The sequence below is a fragment of the Bubalus bubalis genome, chromosome 13 (assembly GCF_019923935.1).
Source record: "Bubalus bubalis isolate 160015118507 breed Murrah chromosome 13, NDDB_SH_1, whole genome shotgun sequence".
In the NCBI taxonomy this organism is placed as follows: Eukaryota; Metazoa; Chordata; class Mammalia; order Artiodactyla; family Bovidae; genus Bubalus; species Bubalus bubalis.
Window position 1 is genome coordinate 34,602,855 of NC_059169.1, and position 20,302 is coordinate 34,623,156.

General features: G+C 39.4%; 1 protein-coding gene across 5 annotated transcripts in view; it reads right to left on the minus strand.

Annotated features, from left to right (window-relative positions):
- LOC102408857 overlaps positions 1-20,302 on the minus strand; it is a 432,924-nt gene that overhangs the window by 126,892 nt on the left and 285,730 nt on the right. Inside the window, exon 5 of one of the 5 annotated variants that reach the window (XM_025262685.3) lies at positions 14,984-17,471. The exons of the other annotated variants lie outside the window; for them this stretch is intronic. Within the exon in view, the coding sequence (XP_025118470.2) occupies positions 17,113-17,471 (359 nt within the window). The 3' untranslated portion in view covers positions 14,984-17,112. Of the gene's footprint in view, positions 1-14,983; positions 17,472-20,302 lie in introns of those variants that run through there. 5 annotated transcript variants of the gene reach the window in all.

Here is a 20,302-nt window from a genome sequence, read left to right on the forward strand (position 1 = left end):
CCATCTCTTTTCTATTTAGACCATCTCAATGGCAACCCACTCCAGTATTCTTGCCTGGAGAATCCCAGGGATGGGGGAGCCTGGTGGGCTGCCTTCTATGGGGTCGCACAGAGTCAGACATGACCGAAGCGACTTAGCAGCAGCAGCAGCTGCAGTCTTTCTGTGGTAAACTCTTACTCCTCCTTTAAGACAATGTGGTATATCTCCTCTGGAGACAGCTCTGTACCTCTCTCCAGACTCCCTTTTCTGGAGGTCATACCTTTGTGCGTATCTTCAATGTCTCACACACTGGCATAATAGAATTTAGGCATAAATTCTATAATAGGATTTGGGCATAATAGAATTTCACTGAATGTTATTATATGAATGTAATGGGTTTTGAATAAAATTTGTGAATGAATTTTTCTGTTTACATTTCTGTGTGCATGCTCAGTTGCTCAGTGCTGTCTGACTCTTTGCAACCTCATGGACTGTAGCCTGCTGTTTACATGTCTGCCTTCCTCTTATTCACTGTTTTAGCCCCAGTGCCACCATCTCCATGTCTGACATATATTAACAGAATGTTCTACATAAACTTTTCCTGAAAGAAGACCTAAATTAATGATTTAATTAATTCTGGCAAAGACAGAATATATTATTGGAGTTGTCTGCATAAATATACCTGGATTCTGTGATCAACTGGATCTTGTTCTTTAAAGGGAACTAACGATATATAAATCAAGAGGCCTTCTCATGGCCAACAAAGTCCTAAAGAGTCCATCCTCAGGACGCTTCTCTGATCTGATGACCAAACAATCTTTCCTGGTTGGTTGCCCTGTTTGTTTTTATTTTATAGCAGGTATAACAACATACTTAATATTATACTATGTTATATTGTATATTGGTTTATTTCCTTTATGCTCAACTAAATGATCAGCCCTGTAAGAACGGTGACTTTGTTTTATTCAACACCTCAAACAATGCCTACCGCATAATAGGCTTTAAATTAATTCTTGTTCAGCGAATGAAAGGATGAATGAGATAGTGTGGAATGGGAGAAAAAACAGGACTTTGTAATCAGAGAGGACTGGATTAAAATCAAAGTTCTCCAATGTCACTAGCTGTCTGGTCTCAAGCAAAATGTTTAATATTTAATAGTATCCATCTTGCCCTGTTGGTGGGATATTGACAGCGGTATATGTAAAATATCTGGCACATACTGTTTAAGACATAGTGGCTATAACTATGTCACATACTTTTATAGTTCAAGGTTTTATGTTAAAATTATTAACGGAGATTAATTTTCTCACTGCTGGTCAAGTATATTTTTATGTACCTCTTTACGAGGAATGAAGTGAAATTTTAAGCAACATACCCTGTTGCTATCAGCAGGGTCAAGTATCTTTAATGGAGTGTCCTAATATCTACTAAACTTACTAAGAATGCTATAAAAGGATTTTAAACATTCCTAAGCAAGAAATATTTCAAAAGCTTCCAAAAAGCTCTCCAAGGTTAGTGCTTCTCATTCAACCCCAGAATGCTGGGCCAGAGTGGCAGTCATAAGACACCCAGGGCCTCTGCAAAGCTAAAAGGTCTTTGTGTGCATATGTCACAGGCTGGTTCATAAAACAATAACAAAAACCAGCCTTCTATCTTTTTCAGAATGTTTCATTGCATCTGCAATTATCCTAGATATTACACTAAATATAATTACAGTTTCAAGTTAGGTGATAATAGAGAACTTTTTATCTTAAATTATTCTGATTATTTTAAATATAATCACTATTTTCTATCTGGCATCGTATGGATTTCAAAGAAAAGTTGTGTCCATTGTATCTGCAGGATAGGGAAACACAAACTATGCACTGCAGGCACCTCATCTCAATTAAATTTGAACCACCCAAGGCTGTATATTGTCACCCTGCCTATTTAACTTCTATGCAGAGTACATCATGAGAAACGCTGGGCTGGAAGAAGCACAAGCTGGAATCAAGATTTCCAGGAGAAATATCAATCACCTCAGATATGCAGATGACACCACTCTTATGGCAGAAAGTGAAGAGGAGCTAAAGAGCCTCTTGATGAAAGTGAAAGAGGAGATTGTAAAGGTTGGCTTAAAGCTCAACATTCAGAAAACTAAGATCATGGCATCTGGTCCCATCACTTCATGGGAAGTAGATGGGGAAACAGTGGAAACAGTGTCAGACTTTATTTTTTGGGGCTCTAAAATCACTGCAGATGGTGATTGCAGCCATGAAATGAAAAGATGTTTACTCCTTGGAAGGAAAGTTATGATCAACCTAGATAACATATTAAAAACAGAGACATTACTTTGCCAACACAGGTCTGTCTAATCAAGGCTATGGTTTTTCCAGTGGCCATGTATGGATGTGAAAGTTGGACTGTAAAGAAAGCTGAGTGCTAAAGAATTGATGCTTTTGAACTGTGGTGTTGGAGAAGACTCTTGAGAGTCCCTTGGACTGCAAGGAGATCCAACCAGTCCATTCTAAAGGAGATCAGTCCTGGGTGATCACTGGAAGGACTGATGCTGAAGCTGAAACTCCAATACTTTGGTCACCTCATGCAAAGAGTTGACTCATTGGAAAAGACTCTGATGCTGGGAGGGATTTGGGGCAGGAGGAGAAGGGGATGACAGAGGATGAGATGGCTGGATGGTATCATCGACTCGATGGATGTGAGTTTGAGTGAACTCTAGGAGTTGGTGATGGACAGGGAGACCTGGAGTACTGCGATTCATGGGTTCGCAAAGAGTTGGACACGACTGGGCAACTGAACTGAACTGAACTGAAAGTAGGTATTCCATAGAGTTTTTGATGAGTTTAAAGTATAAGTCTCTGACAGAGTCTAGTGTCTTTTAATAGACATATTTTCCATGTGGGAAAAAAGCAAACAAGCAACATACCATTTCTTCATTTTGTTTTCTGCTCTTGCGGTTGAGTCTTCCATCATTCCTGAACCACTTTTATAGGACATGTACTACATGCTTTACTGAATCATGGTCAAATCATCCATTCATCCTTTCACTAACAGATGCTTATAAACAACCATTATAGTCCAAACACTGTATTATGTATCCAACTTGCATGTTGAATGAGATAATCAAGGCTTATATGTCCCTGGGAGAGCCAAAAAAATTAAATAATGGAACAAACCAAAATATTAGGTCTTTGGATTATTATCTGAGCTATAATGAAAACATGTGACAGAGTAACTTGGGGCATATGTAGACTGGTGTCTCAGGGAAGACTTAAGAGGAGACATTTCTGAGAAACTGACAGACTAAAACCACGATAAGGAGTCAGCTAAGTAAAGACCACAGCAAGAGTTTTGGATTTTGTTCTTTATTTAATGGGAGTTCATTCTGGAAGCTAAGAGGACAAGTTTTGTAATGGTGGCAACAGTGAAAACAATGAGATGAAGTAGAAAGCTATTTGTCATTAAGAAAAGGTAATAAAGGTAACAGAAGATTGTACATTTCTAAGAACTTGCCCATTTCTTCAAGGTTGTCCCATGTATTAGAAATAGTTCTTCATAATAGTATCCTTTATGCTCAATAGAGCCTTTGTATTTCTGTATTGTCTGTTGTAACTTCTCCTTTTTCATTTCTAATTTTATTGATTTGGATTATCTCCCTTTTTTTTTTCTTGATGAAAAAAAGACTGCCTAGTGGTTTATGATGAACCTATATGCCGCGTAGCAATGGAGATGCAGACAGTGAAAACAGACTTGTGGACACAGAGGGGGAAGAAGAGGGTGGGATGAATTGAGAGAGTAACATGGAAACATATACATTACCATATGTAAAGTAGATAGCCAGTGGGAATTTGCAGAGAGCTCAAACTCAGTGCTCTGTGACAACCTAGAGGGGTGGGATAGGATGGGAGGTGGGAATGAGGTTCAAGAGGAAGGTGACATGCATACACCTGTGGCTTATTCATGTTGATATATGGCAGAAACTAACACAATATGGTCAAGCAACTATTCTCCAGTTCAAAATAAATAAGTAAATAACAAGGAATTTTAAAAGCAATAGAAAGTAATAAGGGGATAGGAAAAGATGAGCAGTGGTGATAGAAAGAGTGATCAGGAAAGGCATCTCTGTGAAAGATTCTACATTTGAGAAGGGATCTGAGTGAGGTGAGGGAGGAAAAATATTTCAGGCTGCTGGATGCAGCAGTAAGAGCAGGAAGGAGGAGAAGTGAACACATGGAGGCTGCAGAGATGACATAGTCTGCAGGTGGATTGGATGCTGAGTGTCAGGGAGGAGGGAGACCCTAAGGCTTGAATGGTTTCATGAAGGCTGATGTAGAAATCTAAGAGGGGAGATTTTTTTTTTCTTTCTTTGCTGTGCTTTTCATTGCTTTCTTTGGTTAAGAGTTGCTGCTTGTGGGCTCTCTAGTTGTGACACATAGGCTTAGTTGCCCCTTGGCATGTGGGATCTTGATTCCCAGACCAGGAATTGAACCTGTGTCCCCTGTATTGGAAGGCAGATTCTTAACCACTGGGCCACCAGGGAAGTCCCCAAGGAGATTTTTGAAAGGCTTGGTGAATCAAGAATGTGTTTTGTTTATCAATGATAACTTAAATGATCTGTGAGACATAAAATAGGAAAGCAGTAAACCTTTACATGGAAAGCCACCTGCGGTCCCCTTATCTGGTATGACTCTATTTTCCAAAGATGGTCAAGCTTTGGCTCTTTTATTGAAGACTGCCAAGAAAGAGTGCAGTCAGGAGTCATCTGCCCTGGGTTGTGTGAAGGTAGAAGGCAAGACCACGGCATGAAGCTATAACATCCTCCTTGAGAATTAATTTTACTCATAGTTTAGGGGGAAAACAGCATTTTCACAGAAACACAAATACAGAGAAGTTATGGAGTCGAGTAAAATCTATGCATGGATTTTAAAGATGAAATAAACCCAGAAAATGCTACAAGGAAAATACAAACGCTTGTGTGCATAACACCTTGGGGAAACAATGTATACGTAAATCAAAAGAAATATTTTATAATTTTTAAATATAGAAAGTTGGAATTATTGATTTTTTAGTTTTTTGCTTTAAAGCGAAATATTAGGGGAAATATGAAAATTTTGTAAACGAGCAGCAGAAAATGTATGGCAAACTGTTGATACTGACTTCCTCAAAATTCAGGTAAGAAACAGGTGGTTTTTCTGTCACAGATTTTTTTCATGCATAATTACCTGTTTAAGTATTTAATTTTATTTCCTCTTCATTTTTCTTATTTCTAGAATCATAATTGTGAGATCAATTGTATTCTGCTTCAACCATTTAGCCAATAACCTGCTAACCCATTAACCTATCAAATTTGGGGGAGAAAAATAATCCAGGCATTTACATACAAAGGAGGTTAATTGTTTGATTTTTATTTAGTTTGATCATCTGCAACTGAAATGCATAGGAGGCCTGGGTTTTAACCCAGTAAATTCTCTGGACAAATGTCATTGCCTGTTCCTATGTCTGATTCCATTGTGCCAGGCTTCCCAGTGGCAGTTTGGGTAATCTGTTATTCAGATATCTCTGCCCTGCCAAGTTTCTATTTAAGCAGGAAAGGAAGTGATTATGGATTTGTCCTCCTTAAAAGAAAAGCCTGAGGGACAGATTATTGTCAGAGTAGCAATGTTTAAGTTATTGAGGCAGAAATAACTTGTGCAGAAAAAAAAAATACATAAAGTGGTCCCAAGAGGATTAACACATGACTTAAATGCCTCCACATCAACCTCATTAAACAATTCAATGATAATTTTTCCATTGTAAGTACATGGCACTTTTATTCACAATGATGTTAAGAAAAAAAAAAGAATAATTATCTTTTCTAGCATTTTAACAAAAGATTTTACAATGACAAAATAGTTTACTGAAAATAGCAGTTGAGAGGTCTGTTATAATTCTATTGTTACTTTCAGAGCAGATGCCATGTCACATGTAAAATGCCAAGACCACGGAAAAATATTTTTAGCTGGGTAAAAATATGTGACATTTAGGAAAGAAATGGTAGTGCCTTGATTCATTTGTTAATTGAGCACTCCAACATTTTCTATACACAATTGTTTGAAGGTTACAGAATGTAAAAGAGATGCAGTCCTTGTCTTCATGGAATATATATCTTTAGACAATTAAGAAATGCTTTCCTTTATAATTTTTAACATACAAGAGAAAAAAAAGAGAAAGGTGGATAGATCAAATGTGTTTTTGGTCTCATCAAGAAGAGGTCCCAGTATTGACTTCAATATGACCAAAGCTTGAGGACTGGACCTCAATGGGGAAAAAATGCTTTAAATGAGCAAAGGGGATTTTCTAGAGTAGAAGTTGCAAATGGGAGAGAAACATTGTAAGAGAATGTGGGAGAAACTCACATAAACTTCAGACAAAATGGAACAACAGACTTTTTCCAAATAGGAAAAGGAGTACATCAAGGCTGTATATTGTCACCCTGCTTATTTAACTTATATGCAGAGTACATCATGAGAAACGCTGGGCTGGATGAAGCACAAGCTGGAATCAAGATTGCCCGGAGAAATATCAATCACCTCAGATATGCAGATGACACCACCCTTATGGCAGAAAGTGAAGAGGAGCTAAAGGGCCTCTTGATGAAAGTGAAAGAGGAGAGTGAAAAAGTTGGCTTAAAGCTCAACATTCAGAAAACTAAGATCATGGCATCTGGTCCCATCTCTTCATGGGAAATAGATGGAGAAACAGTTGAAACAGTGTCAGACTTTATTTTTTGGGGCTCTAAAATCACTGCAGATGGTGACTGCAGCCATGAAATTAAAAGACATTTACTCCTTGGAAGGAAAGTTATGACCAACCTAGATAGCATATTCAAAAGCAGAGACATTACTTTGCCAACAAAGGTCCATTTAGTCAAGGCTATGGTTTTTCCAGTGGTCATGTATGGATGCGAGAGTTGGACTGTGAAGACGGCTGAACACCAAAGAACTGATGCTTTTAACTGTGGTGTTGGAGAAGACTCTTGAGAGTCCCTTGGACTGCAAGGAGATCCAACCAGTCCATTCTAAAGGAGATCAGCCCTGGGTGTTCTTTGGAAGGAATGATGCTAAAGCTGAAACTCCAGTACTTTGGCCACCTCATGCGAAGAGCTGACTCATTGGAAAAGACTCTAATGCTGGGAGAGATTGGGGGCAGGAGGAGAAGGGGATGACAGAGGATGAGATGGCTGGATGGCATCACTGACTCGATGGATGTGAGTCTGGGTGAACTCCGGGAGTTGATGATGGACAGGGAGGCCTGGCGTGCTGCGATGCATGGAGTCACAAAGAGTCGGACACAACCAAGCGACTGAACTGAACTGAACTGAACTGAACTGAGGAGACAAAAGACAGAAATTACCTTAACTCACTGGCAAGTTCTTTGAGCAATATTTAAGGTAAATAAGTGTAAGGTAGGATAGAAATAGATGACATTTTTTGTTTAAAGTTGGGATATAGGCAATAAAATCTTAAACTTTGGGAAATCTTGAAAAAAATCAGTCACATAAGGGCATCAAAGCTACAGGCAGTGAGGCTATAATGTGTTGTTTTTTAGTCACTAAGTCAGGTCCAACTCTTTCCAACCTCAAGGACTGCAGTGCACCAGGCTTCCCTGTCCCTCATCATCTCCCAGAGTTAACTCAAACTCATGTCCATTGAGTCAGTGATGCCATCCAACCATCTCATCCTCTGTGGTCCCCTTCTCCTCCTGCCTTCAATCTTTCCCAGCATCAGAGTCTTTTACAATAAGTCAGCTCTTCATATCAGGTGGCCAAAGTATTGTAGCTTCAGCTTCAGTATCAGTCCTTCCAATGAATATTCAGGGTTGATATCCTTTAGGATTTACTGGTTTGATCTGCTTGCTGTCCAAGGGACTCTCAAGTGTCTTCTCCAGCACCACAGTTGAAAAGCATCAATTCTTAGGTGCTCAGTCTTCTTTATGGTCTAACTCTCACATCTGTACATGACTACTGGAAAAACCATATCTTTGACCATATGAACCTTTGTCAGCACACTGTATATAGGACCTCAATAACTTTTAAGAACAACAACAACAAAAACCCCATTATTTATATGTTGCCTATTGATTTTTGTCTCTAAAGTGAAGATGCAAGTTTCACTTTGGAACAGATTTTTTGGAACATTGGTTCATATAATAATTTAACATTGGAAATATATATATATATATATACAGAGAGACAGAGAGAGAGGTGGGGGCGGGAGGAGGCATTTATGTCCCGATAGGTGAGCTGGATGCAAGGAATTAAATAAAAATACTACAAAGAGAATGATTGGTTGTTCAGTTTAGAGCCATAACCTGGGTGTGTTAGGAATTGTAAGTCTCTTTAAATCTTATTTCTGATAGAGACACAGTTGCTTTCCTAAAAGTAGGTCTAGACCATTTTTACATGCATATTATATCTTACTCTTTGGAGGTATGTATGTTCTGTTGCCTAAGCAGCTGCCTACAAGTGATGGGTGAGGAGACCCTGGAATATGAAAGAAAGATAGAAAGACCTGATGTTCCCCTCATCTTATGGCCACATGCTATAGGAGGTGGACCCATATTTATGTTGTACATCCTGGACAGAGAGAGGGATGTTTCACCTGTAAAGCTATTTAAGACAAATAACATGGAATTTGATGAATGTCCTGATACTAATCTGTTATATCTTGATGCCTTTTAAGAGCCATTATAATCCTGGGTATAAAGCAGGATGTGTCTCTGCGGTAGGCAGGCTGATGGCTCCCAAAGATGTCCATGTTTGACTCCCTACAGTCCATGGACATGCTGTGTTACATAATTAGGGGCGATTAAGGTTGCTCATCAGCTGATCTTAAATAAGGAAATTATTCCAGATAGTCAGGGTGGACCTAATGAAATTACAAGCACCCTTTAAATGTCAAAGAGAGAGGCAGAAGAACCAGAAGAGGAGTTAAGACAACACAATCAGAGTGATGTGATGTGAGACTCAACAGGCCATTGCTGGCTTTGGAGATGGAAGAGGGTGGTTGCAAGCCAAGGAATGCAGGCAGCCTTCAGGAGCTGGAAAAGGCAAGGAAACCAAATCTCTGCTAGAGCCTTCAGAAGGAATACAGCCCTGCCACCTTCTGGATTTCAACTCCCTGACACCTGTGGTGAATCTCTGACCTTCAGACCTGTAACATAATATCTTTGCATTGTTTCAAGCTGCTGCAATTTTTCACTTGTTACAACAGCAATAAAGAAAGAATACAACTTTAAGTGCAGTGGATTGTGGAAGATCAATGTCTTGGTGTTCATCCTGTGAACTACACCAATTATACTGCTGATCCTGCTCACTGAGTCAATTGTCTTGCTGTTCACACTGTCCACACTGTTCACTGAACCCAGGGGAGGCAAGGCACGAGCTACAAGATGGGAAGTAGACTCAAGGAGCAAAACTGCAGACATGTTTATTCTCTCCGACTGATGCAGCAGCTGTAGCAGCAGACACGATATATTCTCTTCTCTCATGGCTGACCCAATGGACACAGACATGATGCATCAGTTCAGTAATCAGCCATGTAATCAGTTCAGTTCAGTCTCTCACTTGTGTCTGACTCTTTGCAACTCCATGGACTGCAGCATGCCAGGCCTCCCTGTCTGTCACCAACTCCTGGAATTTACTCAAATTCATGTCCATTGAGTTGGTGATGCCTTCCAGCCATCTCATCCTCTGTCATCCCCTTCTCCTCCCACCTTCAATGTTTCCCAGCATCAGGGTCTTTTCCAATGAGTCATTTCTTCGCATCAGGTGGCCAAAGTATTGGAGCAGCATTAATATGCCACTGCTTTCTAGGTGAAACTCACATATATGTGCACCACACAAAGTAGCCCATGACCAAGCAAATACTTCATGATGCCCATGTGCGGTACTATCAGTGATCTCAGCTGTTACATAAACCGTGCAAAGTCATTATTTACAGAACATGGGGTGACAGGGCATGAGGGCATGGGGGCAAGAGAGCCAGAATGGCGCCATCTTGTTTATTTCCCCACAACCAGTCATTCCAGAGGAGAGTCAGCTACAGAGCAGAGAGACAGAACTCAGGAGAAAAGCTTGAGAGTGAAAAATTTTCCTCTTTCTGAGGGTCAGAGTTCATGTTTAGGACTCTGTGCCATGAAGATAAACAGAACAGCTCTATGGTGGACAGTAAGGCAGTTCTTACCTCATAGAGTTAGACCCAGGGTAAGGGAGGGAAGTGGCTTGAAAAGAGAGCCCAAGGCATGAACACAGACGGGTGAAGTTCTCTTTCCTTCTCTTAGAACCTTCAGCAGAGTACCGTTAACTGCGGGACCTATTAGTCTTGGCTGTGCAGTGAGAAACTGAGCCAGCTCAGGAAAAAGGGAGCAACATATTTTGTCCCTTATCCCAGCAAGAGAGTGGTGAGCACTGTGGCCTCTTCCTTCACCAGCAGAAAACAGTTCATCTACCAAAGTGCCAATCCCACTGGAAAATGAGTAGAAGGAAGATGAGGAGCTGAATGAGAGGATTTTCCTGTGTGTCTTTTAGCCATTCTTGCAACTAAAGCTGGGGTTAGTATATGACAATACTTATCTAGTGTCGGCCTCAAGTGATCATAATTTGGGATCTAGAAATAAATAGAAGATATCTGACTCATAGCAATAAACAAAAATGTGAAAGAAAACCATTAAGTAAATTTAACTGAGTTCAAAACCAAAATGGACCAAATGAACCAGAAAGAGAATAAGCTGGAAGTGAGAAACACATGACCAACCTAGACAGCATATTGAAAAGCAGAGACATTACTTTGCCAACAAAGGTCCGTCTAGTCAAGGCTATGGTTTTTCCACTGGTCAAGTATGGATGTGAGAGTTGGACTGTGAAGAAAGCTGAGGGCTGAAGAATTGATGCTTTTGAACTGTGGTATTGGAGAAGACTCTTGACAGTCCCTTGGACTGCAAGGAGATCCAACCAGTCCATTCTGAAAGAGATCAGCCCTGGGATTTCTTTGGAAGGAATGATGCTAAAGCTGAAACTCCAGTACTTTGATCACCTCATGGGAAGAGTTGACTCATTGGAAAAGACTCTGATGCTGGAGGGATTGAGGGCAGGAGGTGAAGGGGACGACAGAGGATGAGATGGCTGGATGGCATCACTGACTCAATGGACGTGAGTCTGAGTGAACTCTGGGAGTTGGTGATGGACAGGGAGGCCTGGCGTGCTGCGATTCATGGGTTCGCAAAGAGTCGGACACGACTGAGCGACTGAACTGAACTAAGGGAGCACCGAAGTCTATCAACTGGACATTTAAAAAAATCTGATCACATTATATAGAGTAGGAATCTGTTTATACAAAGTTTCAAAACTTGCAAAACTAGAGTGCATATTGCTTTTAGTTGTATAGCAACATAGAAAAACACAAAAAATACATGAGAATTCAGACACATGGTCTGAAGAAAATATTTTTAAATGTTAAGATTTGTTAGAGCTAAGAAGTGATTTTACATTTATTTTTATTTCTATAATTAATTTTTCCTAGAATTTCATAAATTGAAAATCCAATAAAAAAGCAAAAAGGGGTGATTTTGGTTTCTTGAGTAATATATTTCAGATATATAAGATGGGATAATATGAGCTGATATGGGATGATATGGGATGATTTCATATATATGACAGGAAGAACACTCAGAGAGGACTCTACCTCATAAACAGGACAGCACTGTGTCAATTACTGATGAACAGTAAGAAGCAAAATGAGTGAATGTCAGTCATGTGACAAGTTTTCCATTCAAAAGGACATATATTTTGAAAAGCCTTTGGGAAAACTCAGGCTCACTAAAATTATAGTTTTATAAACTGAATGACTATAACCTGTTATAAATCACCACTGATAGAATGCTCATGATGTAAGATCGAATTCTATTATAGCTTCATGCTTCAAGGGCTATAAGAAAAGCTTTTATTTCCAGTTTCCATGTTCGGATCCACTAAAAGCAAACTAACTTAAAGTCTTCGCAACAATTTCTAATGCCAGAATATCAAGTGGACTGAGTCAAAGAAAATAAGATTTAACCCCAGATGAGTAATGCATTAAAAAGAATCATGAAATCTATTTGTTAGGGTTTTTTTTTTTTAATGTAATGCTTTTTGAAAAAGAACTGCTTAAAAATGCACATTTTCTTCAGCCTTATCTTCTGATTTCTCAATAAAAAGAAACATTTCTTATAGAATTACCATCTAAATAATAAGTGGCAATTTGCTGTAGACTCAGGGAGCTCAAACTGGCACTCTGTGGCAACCTAGAGGGGTGGAATGGGGTGGAAGGTGAGAGGGAGGTTCAACAGGGAGGGTACATATGTATATCTGTGGCTGATTCATGCTGATATACAGCAGAAACTAACACAATATTGTTAAGCTATTATCCTTCAATTAAAAATAAAAAAAAATGAAAATGCTTAGGTAAATTGTACTACTTAATCACTCTGCTTTTTAATGCTTAACATGGCATTTATATAAATTTAAGTGATTCACAAATAAAATTTTAAATTCTATTTTTAGATTACTCATGGTGATAGTACTTCTGTTTTTATCTTATTTGAAACTTTGAATATAGGAGAAATTGTAAATTAAATTTTATACCTAAAACATTAAAATACTAAGATGACACATATCTTTGATACAAAGTGAATGTATCAGTGATTGTTTAAGAAGGAATACATGCATTTACAAATTAAATATCAATGAGTAAATATTTACAGATGCCTACTACCAAAAAGAATTTTTAAAAATTATAAAAGATTTGTAATATAATCCTGAGAGTATTAGCCAGTTAGAGTTCAGTGGGCTAAACCCAAATTGTAAAGCTTGGAGCTTTCTCAACATTTACAAAATGCTTGACTTACTTGAAAAAAGAAAAAGTGTCTACACACTCCTTGTCTTGTCATTGCCATCCCACTCACAGACTTCTACTTGTGTTGGATGTACTGCAGCCATATATTAAGGCAGAAACAGGCATAGCAGTTAGTGGAGAGGAAAGCGCAGGGAGAGGGACCCATCAAAGACAGCAAAGAAGTCTCCACATAAGACCACAAAGGAAGGGCTTCTGTAGGTACTGGAGGGAGAAATGTTTGTTGTGGAATGAACTTCGTGCTAGCCGTTTCCACCTCAAATACTGTGTAACAAAGCGGGATTATTCTTGAGTCAATATTAGAAAACCCTCATGATTCACCCTAAGAACTGAAGATAACTATTGGTAACCCGTCCTGACTCCATGAGACATTATCGCCTCATCCGCCTTCACCAGCACCACTGAGTCCCTCCCAGTAAACTCATCACTCTCTATTTAAAAAACACAATGTTATCATTGGCAGGATTATTGATGTCCAAAAGGAAAAAAGTACAACTCACAGAAAAGCCCAAACAGACTGACCACTCGTTCAGTCCGGCAGCAACACTGAATGGTGCTCTAGTCACAGACACAGATGAAAGAATTTTGGAGATGGCCCCAAGTCAATGGAGAATGCACTCAACTCTCATGCTCAAACAACTCAAACACAGAGAAGCGAGAATATTACAGGCATGTGGATTTAATTGATATCATACTTTGCCATATTTGAGTCAAATCTTTCTCATTAAAAAAACAGATAAAACAGAATTCAAGGTCCACTTCTAAGCCTTCATTTCCATTAATGACTACTATTCTAATATCAGTCTCTATCTTACCCATTGATTTAAGAGTTCTCATTTTTCTCTTCATATATTTTCTTTTATTTAAATTATTATTAACTTCTTGGCTGAACCCTAGGTATGTTGGTAGTTCCCTACACTTCCTGCGTTGGAAGGTGGAGTCTTAACCACTGAACCACTGGGGAAGTTCCATGTATTTCAACTACATATTAGAATTCGCAAATGAAATAACAATTGTCTGAAAGAATAAATGTGGATTCTTAAAAAAACTTGCTTAAAAGAAGAACAAGAAACAAGAGGACAGGAATGAAGGAGGAATAAAGTTGGACCACAGGTCTATTGGTGTGTGGTTTCTGGGTGCATTTTAAAATGTGTCCATCTTAGAGATCTGCTAAAACATCTACACTTCAGAATTTCTCTGCCTACAAACTATTTTAGGGTCTCCAAACTGAGAAGACAAATTGAAAGAGAAGAAAAAAAAATTTTTATTTTTGAGAAAAAAGGTAGACAGAAGAAACCTCTGAAATTCCAGTGTTTAAAAGGACAAAATATAGAGATGCAAGTTTGAAGTTTAGTTATGCTTTTCTTTTAAAATAACTGTAAACTATGGAAACAGGAAGATTAACATCTAGGTATCTACGCAAACTTGATGACAGTCATTCGAAGTCAAAGGTTATTCAGTTTGTTTCTAGTTTATACTACAGTAATCGGTCCAGTTCAGGCTCCATATAGGGACTGAATAACAAAAAAAGGGGAGAAGACCCTCTCCAGGGAAACTATCTACTCTGCAAAGGGCTAATGCCAGAGAAATAAAGTCTCAGCGCATTCAGTGCTTTGGTAAATCCCTCTCTATCGCCATCTTAGAGACATCCCACATAACCATTTCATTTAACAATGTTTTGGTGAATCTACTGAACCAAAATAGCTCCTTGTGGCACTAAGGTTGCTTAGATCTTTGGAAATGATATGATGTTTTTCATGTCAAAAGGATACCATTACATTTACTAGGATACCACCATCAGCAAATTAAATACTCGAGGGAAGAAGATAAATATGAGCAAAAATCTTTAATCAGTAAATGGAGATTTGTATTTCACATCTGCTGCTAAGTCACTTCAGTCATGTCTGACTCTGTGTGACCCCATAGATGGCAGCCACCAGGCTCCCCTGTCCCTGGGATTCTTCAGGCAAGAACACTGGAGTGGGTTGCCATTACCTTCTCCAATGCATGAAAGTGAAAAGTGAAAGTGAAGTCACTCAGTCGTGTCCGACCCTCAGCGACCCCATGGACTGCAGCCTACCAGGCTCCTCCATCCATGAGATTTTCCAGGCAAGAGTACTGGAGTGGGGTGCCATTGTCTTCTCCGATTTCACATCAAGACCTAAGATATATTTCTTTTTTCACTGGAGAGGATAGAAGTTTCTATCTCAAGTAGTAGAATTTAGACATAGCAGTGGACTGAAATTTCCTTGAACATTTTAGTTGGGATTATGGGCTGAACTGTGTTCCCCTCAAATCCATTTGTTGAAGTCTTAACCTTCACTTAGGGCTTCCCTGGTGGCTCAGATGGTAAAGAATCTGCCTGCAATGTGGGAGACCTGGGTTTCATCCCTGAGTTGGGAAGATCCCCTGGAGAAGGGAAAGGCTACCCACTCCAGTATTCTGGCCTGGAGAATTCCATGGGCTGTACAGTTATGGGGTGGCAAAGAGTCAAACACAACTGAGTGACTTTCACTTCACTTAACCTTCAGTACATCAGAATGTGACGTGTACTTGAAGACGGATTGCAAGTGAAGGTGTTATTGCTCAGTCATGTCTGACTCTCTGCGACCCCACAGACTATAGCTCACTAGGCTCCTCTGTCCATGGGATTCTCCAGGCAAGAATACTGGAGTGGGTAGCCATTCCTTCTCTAGGGCATCTTCCCAACTCAGGGATCGAACCTGGGTCTCCTGCATTACAGGCAGATTCTTTACCATCTAAGTGACCAGGTTATTAAAGAGTAATTAAGACTAAATGTCATTATGGTGGGCCTCGATCCAATATGGTCAGTATTCTTATAAGAAGAGAAGGACAGAATGTAGACAAGTGTTGAGGAAAGCCCATGTGAAGACACAAGGTCATCTACAAGGTCAGGAAAGGCCTCAGAAGAAATCAACTCTGCAGACATGTTGACCTCAGAGATCCAGCCTCCAGAACTGGGAGAAGATATTTCTGTTATTTAAGCCACCTGATCTGTGTTTCTTTGCTATGGCAGCCCAAGCAGGCTAATACAGTTAATGTCTGTCCCTTTTAGATTTCATGGTTTGTGACCACTTCACCACCTACAAGTTAGTTATAGACTGAAAACATGCATTTTCTTTCATGAGCATCTTAACAATGTCAAGAATCTAGAAAAGTTGCCATTTCTACAGTTATTAAAACCTAAAACAGTATTTTTATTAGAAGATTTCCCCAGATAGCCAGAAATAAATTTTAACACTAAGTTCTGGTTCTCCCTTCAGTCCTAAAATAAGGGTGGTTGGAATAAGTGAAAAAATTCTATAACTGATATTAACCTTTACTTGATCAATGATAAGAAATAAAATGGATCCCCTCTAGGCAATGGCTTTTGCTTAATGACTGCCTCCCTTTCTTATCCATGGTTTGTTTGTTTGGTTTAACCAGGATCAGAGTTACTTGCAAAATACTGTTGAACTGACTGATAAAGGAGGAACTCAGTATGAATCATATTATCTACAAAGTCATTTGTAGAAGAAAACATTCTAAAAGGGAGGTTAATAATTTGACATCTCATTATTAATACTTACTGTATGGTCTAGCATCTCTTGTAGGTGCTGGAAATTCTACGTTGAGCAATATAAGCTTGTCCCATGAAGCTTAAATTTCCTGAGAGAAGCTGTATTTAGCCATCAGAGTTCTATGGGCACTTAAGGACATCAGTTTACTTGATTAAGAAGTCTAGGGCAAAGGCCAGTAAACATTTTCTTTTTGTAAAGGGCCAGATGGTAAATATTTTAGGCTCTGGTGCCACACAGAATACGACAGCTACACAATTCTGCCGAAAGATAGTAAAAGTGGTTTGAGATACTGTATAAACAAATGGTGTTTTCTAAGAAGACGGTTTACAGGCACGGAACTTCGAATTTCTTATCCTTTTCATATGTCATTCAATGATCTTTTGAACTTTTTTCCAACTATTTAAAAATGTAAAACTCATTCTTTGCTAGTGTTCACAGCCGAGGCATTAGAGAAGACCTGGTGAAGAGAGAACATGTATACTGAGAGCTGGGGGTAGATAAAATCAGACAAGGTAAATTGGGTGGGATCGGGTGGGGTGGGGGATGGAGCCTTCCACTAGTTGATGAACAATGGACAGTATTAGAAAAAGTTGTCTCAGAATAGTTCATCTTGTTGAAGCCGTCTAAACTTAACAACAGCAGTTCAGGGGATACAGAACAGAGACATTTTTTGTATCTCTACAATCACACAACATATGTGCACATCTCCTCAGCCTACCCGGAAACTGGACGGACTCCTTATATAAGCTGTGTGTAATTCTCACTTGACTCCGTTCGCCTGAAGGCCTGTGAAAGTAGCAAATGATCCTCTTATTCTCATGCTGCTTTGGCAAAGTGATCGTATTAGAGCAGAACAAAAATGAGTTCATAAAGGTACGTTTGTCCAGCCACGATTTGGCAATGAGTTTGCTGATCTTTAACTCCATTGGCGTAACTCTTTGTGATGTTGAACAACCCACTTTACGTCCTCTGCACATCCATTTCCTTCCTGCTAAGTAAGTAAAAATAGTATCTACCAACAGACCTACCAGAGTTATCCATGGAACACACAAAATACTTTGGCATGCACATCACAAGCAAATTCCCAGTTTTAGAGCAATTAGATGAACATGGATCTAAGATCAAACATTAATATTTTCCAAAGACCAATTCATCCAAAATCAGATTAAAAAAAAATGACGGGTGTGCTGGTACATATTTGAAAATAAGATATAGTTTTCACTACTTGGCTGCTGCCAAAACAAACGTATTTAGCTAATTTAGAAGGAGCAACAGGCTTTTTTTTTTTTTAAAGCTTATCTGAAAAATAAAGTAGTTTTATTGACTTTAAAGTGACATTCAATTTTAATTGGTATAGTATTTGTTCAGTGTGCTAAAATGTAATGATTATCTGGCAAACATAGAGAGCATGCTTTTGGCCCTGGGTTCAATACTTGAGTGGGGATGAGGCAAAAAGGTTTTTCTAGTAATCAAGCCAGCACTGAGTGCCTGCAGTCCTAATATAACTGCAGTCACTAAGATGTTAAAGGGCTATCAAGGGTTTGAGTCCACATCGGTTGGTAAATAAATAAATAAAACAGCCCTTCTGCTCATTAGGAAACCATCCAAAGCCAGGGAGAGAGAATCAAGTTCCTAATTTATGAGTCAGCCACTTAAAAAAAAAAAAAAGGCAATGCTAGCAAGATCGTTCATGCAGCCTTTTCCCCATGCTGATCTTTCTGGAAAAATTAATTCTGCAGTACTCGGGATCACTACCAGTAAGATCTAATATACTGTCAGACTTAGGGGAAAAAAAACCATGTTGCCATGGGACTTCAAACAGAAGAGTGAAGAAATGATTATGGCAAATTGCTGTCCCGAATTAATTAAAATAATTTATATGACACGCTGTATAATTGAAATATGCAAAGTGTGGGAAAAAAGACCCCCATAGTAAAATAGACGCATAGTCAAGACAAGTGAAATGAAACTGAAAAATAAGGCTCCATCAGTGTGTTCTCCAAGTAAGCCATCAATTTTGTCTTCATTGTTGGCAGCATATTGACCAGTGGATCGAGATTTACCAGAAAATTGTTGACCACAATTATTAAATTCTACAAGAAAATATTCTCAGATTGGATGTCACCCTGTGAACCGCGAGACAATTGAGAAGACGTGATTTATTTTGCTTTTGATTTTCAAAAGCAAGAATTTTATGTGTTTAAAATTCCCCATTAAAATAGCTTTTCATTCTCTTCTCATTGTCTCTTTTGCTCCTGGTTCCCTCCCTTCACTTCCCCTGCTGCCCCTTCCAATTCTGACCTACTCTGGTCTCCTGGCATTGTTCTGACATTTGCCTGGCAGAACATAAAACAACAAATATGTTCAATTTGAGTGGTTTCCTGCAATGTTATTCTATCAAACTGGCAATTTCCGAAAGGATTTAGAAAGGAGTGTACAATTCCTCAGACACCCGGGAGGTCCGACAGTGACTGCCAAAGCTGGCCAAGCTTAGATTGGGTCCTAATATCTGAGTAGAGAAAAACATCCTTTTTTATTTTTCCCACCAAGTATCGGGCAGACTTCAGACACCATCTAAGTGGCCCAAAAGCTCTATATTTAGCACCTTGAAACTCAAAGGAGTTTAGGATATTTTGATATGTGCGGTGCGTGGGCAACGATTTTTTTTTTCCAGCAGTCATGTCAAGTAATAAAATGTTAATCAAGACATTTAAATTATATCTAATGGCCTCATATAAGGACCAGACGCAAAATTCATTAAAACAGGCTCCTTGATTCCCTGAATAGTCATTTCCTGCTCCCCCACCCGGCATTTGACATTTCCAAGATGGTGGCAGCTTTGGAAATTTTGTGATTTGATTGTGGCTTGGCTTGAATTCAAATTATAGGGTCTGATTTTGATCAAATTAGACATCTAATGCCTCAGGAAGAACAGTGCATGCCAAAGTCAATGGCAGCACAATGTACTATTGCACTAACTGAAGACAGAATCCTGCAGACTCTCAGAGCTCATGATAATGCACTTCGTGTCCTCAAAGTATCCAGGGCTTCAAAACCGTAACAGGTTAGTGTGGCCCATCACATGTTATCATTTCAGCCCTTGGAGGGCTGAAATCTTCTGACCCAGCAATCTGGACTTGTGGGCCAATGCGTATGTTTGCCAGCGTGTATAGCAACAGTCCCTTATCCTCAACTGTCTGCAAAGGTAGCAAGAGCTCCGAGTAGTTGGGGCATGCCCATGTGGATTCTCCCATAACCTGCCTTAGTTATGCATTCACTTTTCCATTTCACATCAGTTTTTGGCACTGGGTTGAAAGATGTTTGGGCTTCCCCAGGGTGGCTCAGTGGTAAAGAATCCACTTGCCATGCAGGAGCTGCAGGAGACGTGGGTTCGATCCCTACCCCTGGAGGAGGACATGGCAACCCACTTCAGTGTTCTTGCCTGGAGAATCCCATAGAAAGAGGAGCCTGGCAGGGACACGACTGAAGTAACTTAGCACTCATGCACACATGCATGAAAGATATTCTTGTGTATTTTTTGCTTTAAAACCAGAGAAATAAGCTTATGGGTTCCTGCCTGGAAGATAATTAAATGGACAAGGCATTGCATTTTTATCTTTGATAAAAACTCATCACTTTCCCCTTACACAGACTATCTCCTATCCTGAAATTCAGCAAACACAGGGACTTCCAAAACAACCTTTGGCCTTCATGCAGTGGCACAACACGGCCTTTTGGCAAAATGTCCTGGCACCAGGCAGTGACCTAAAAAATGCAATGTCAACGGTGGTAAACCCTAGGTTCTGGAAGGGGGCTCAT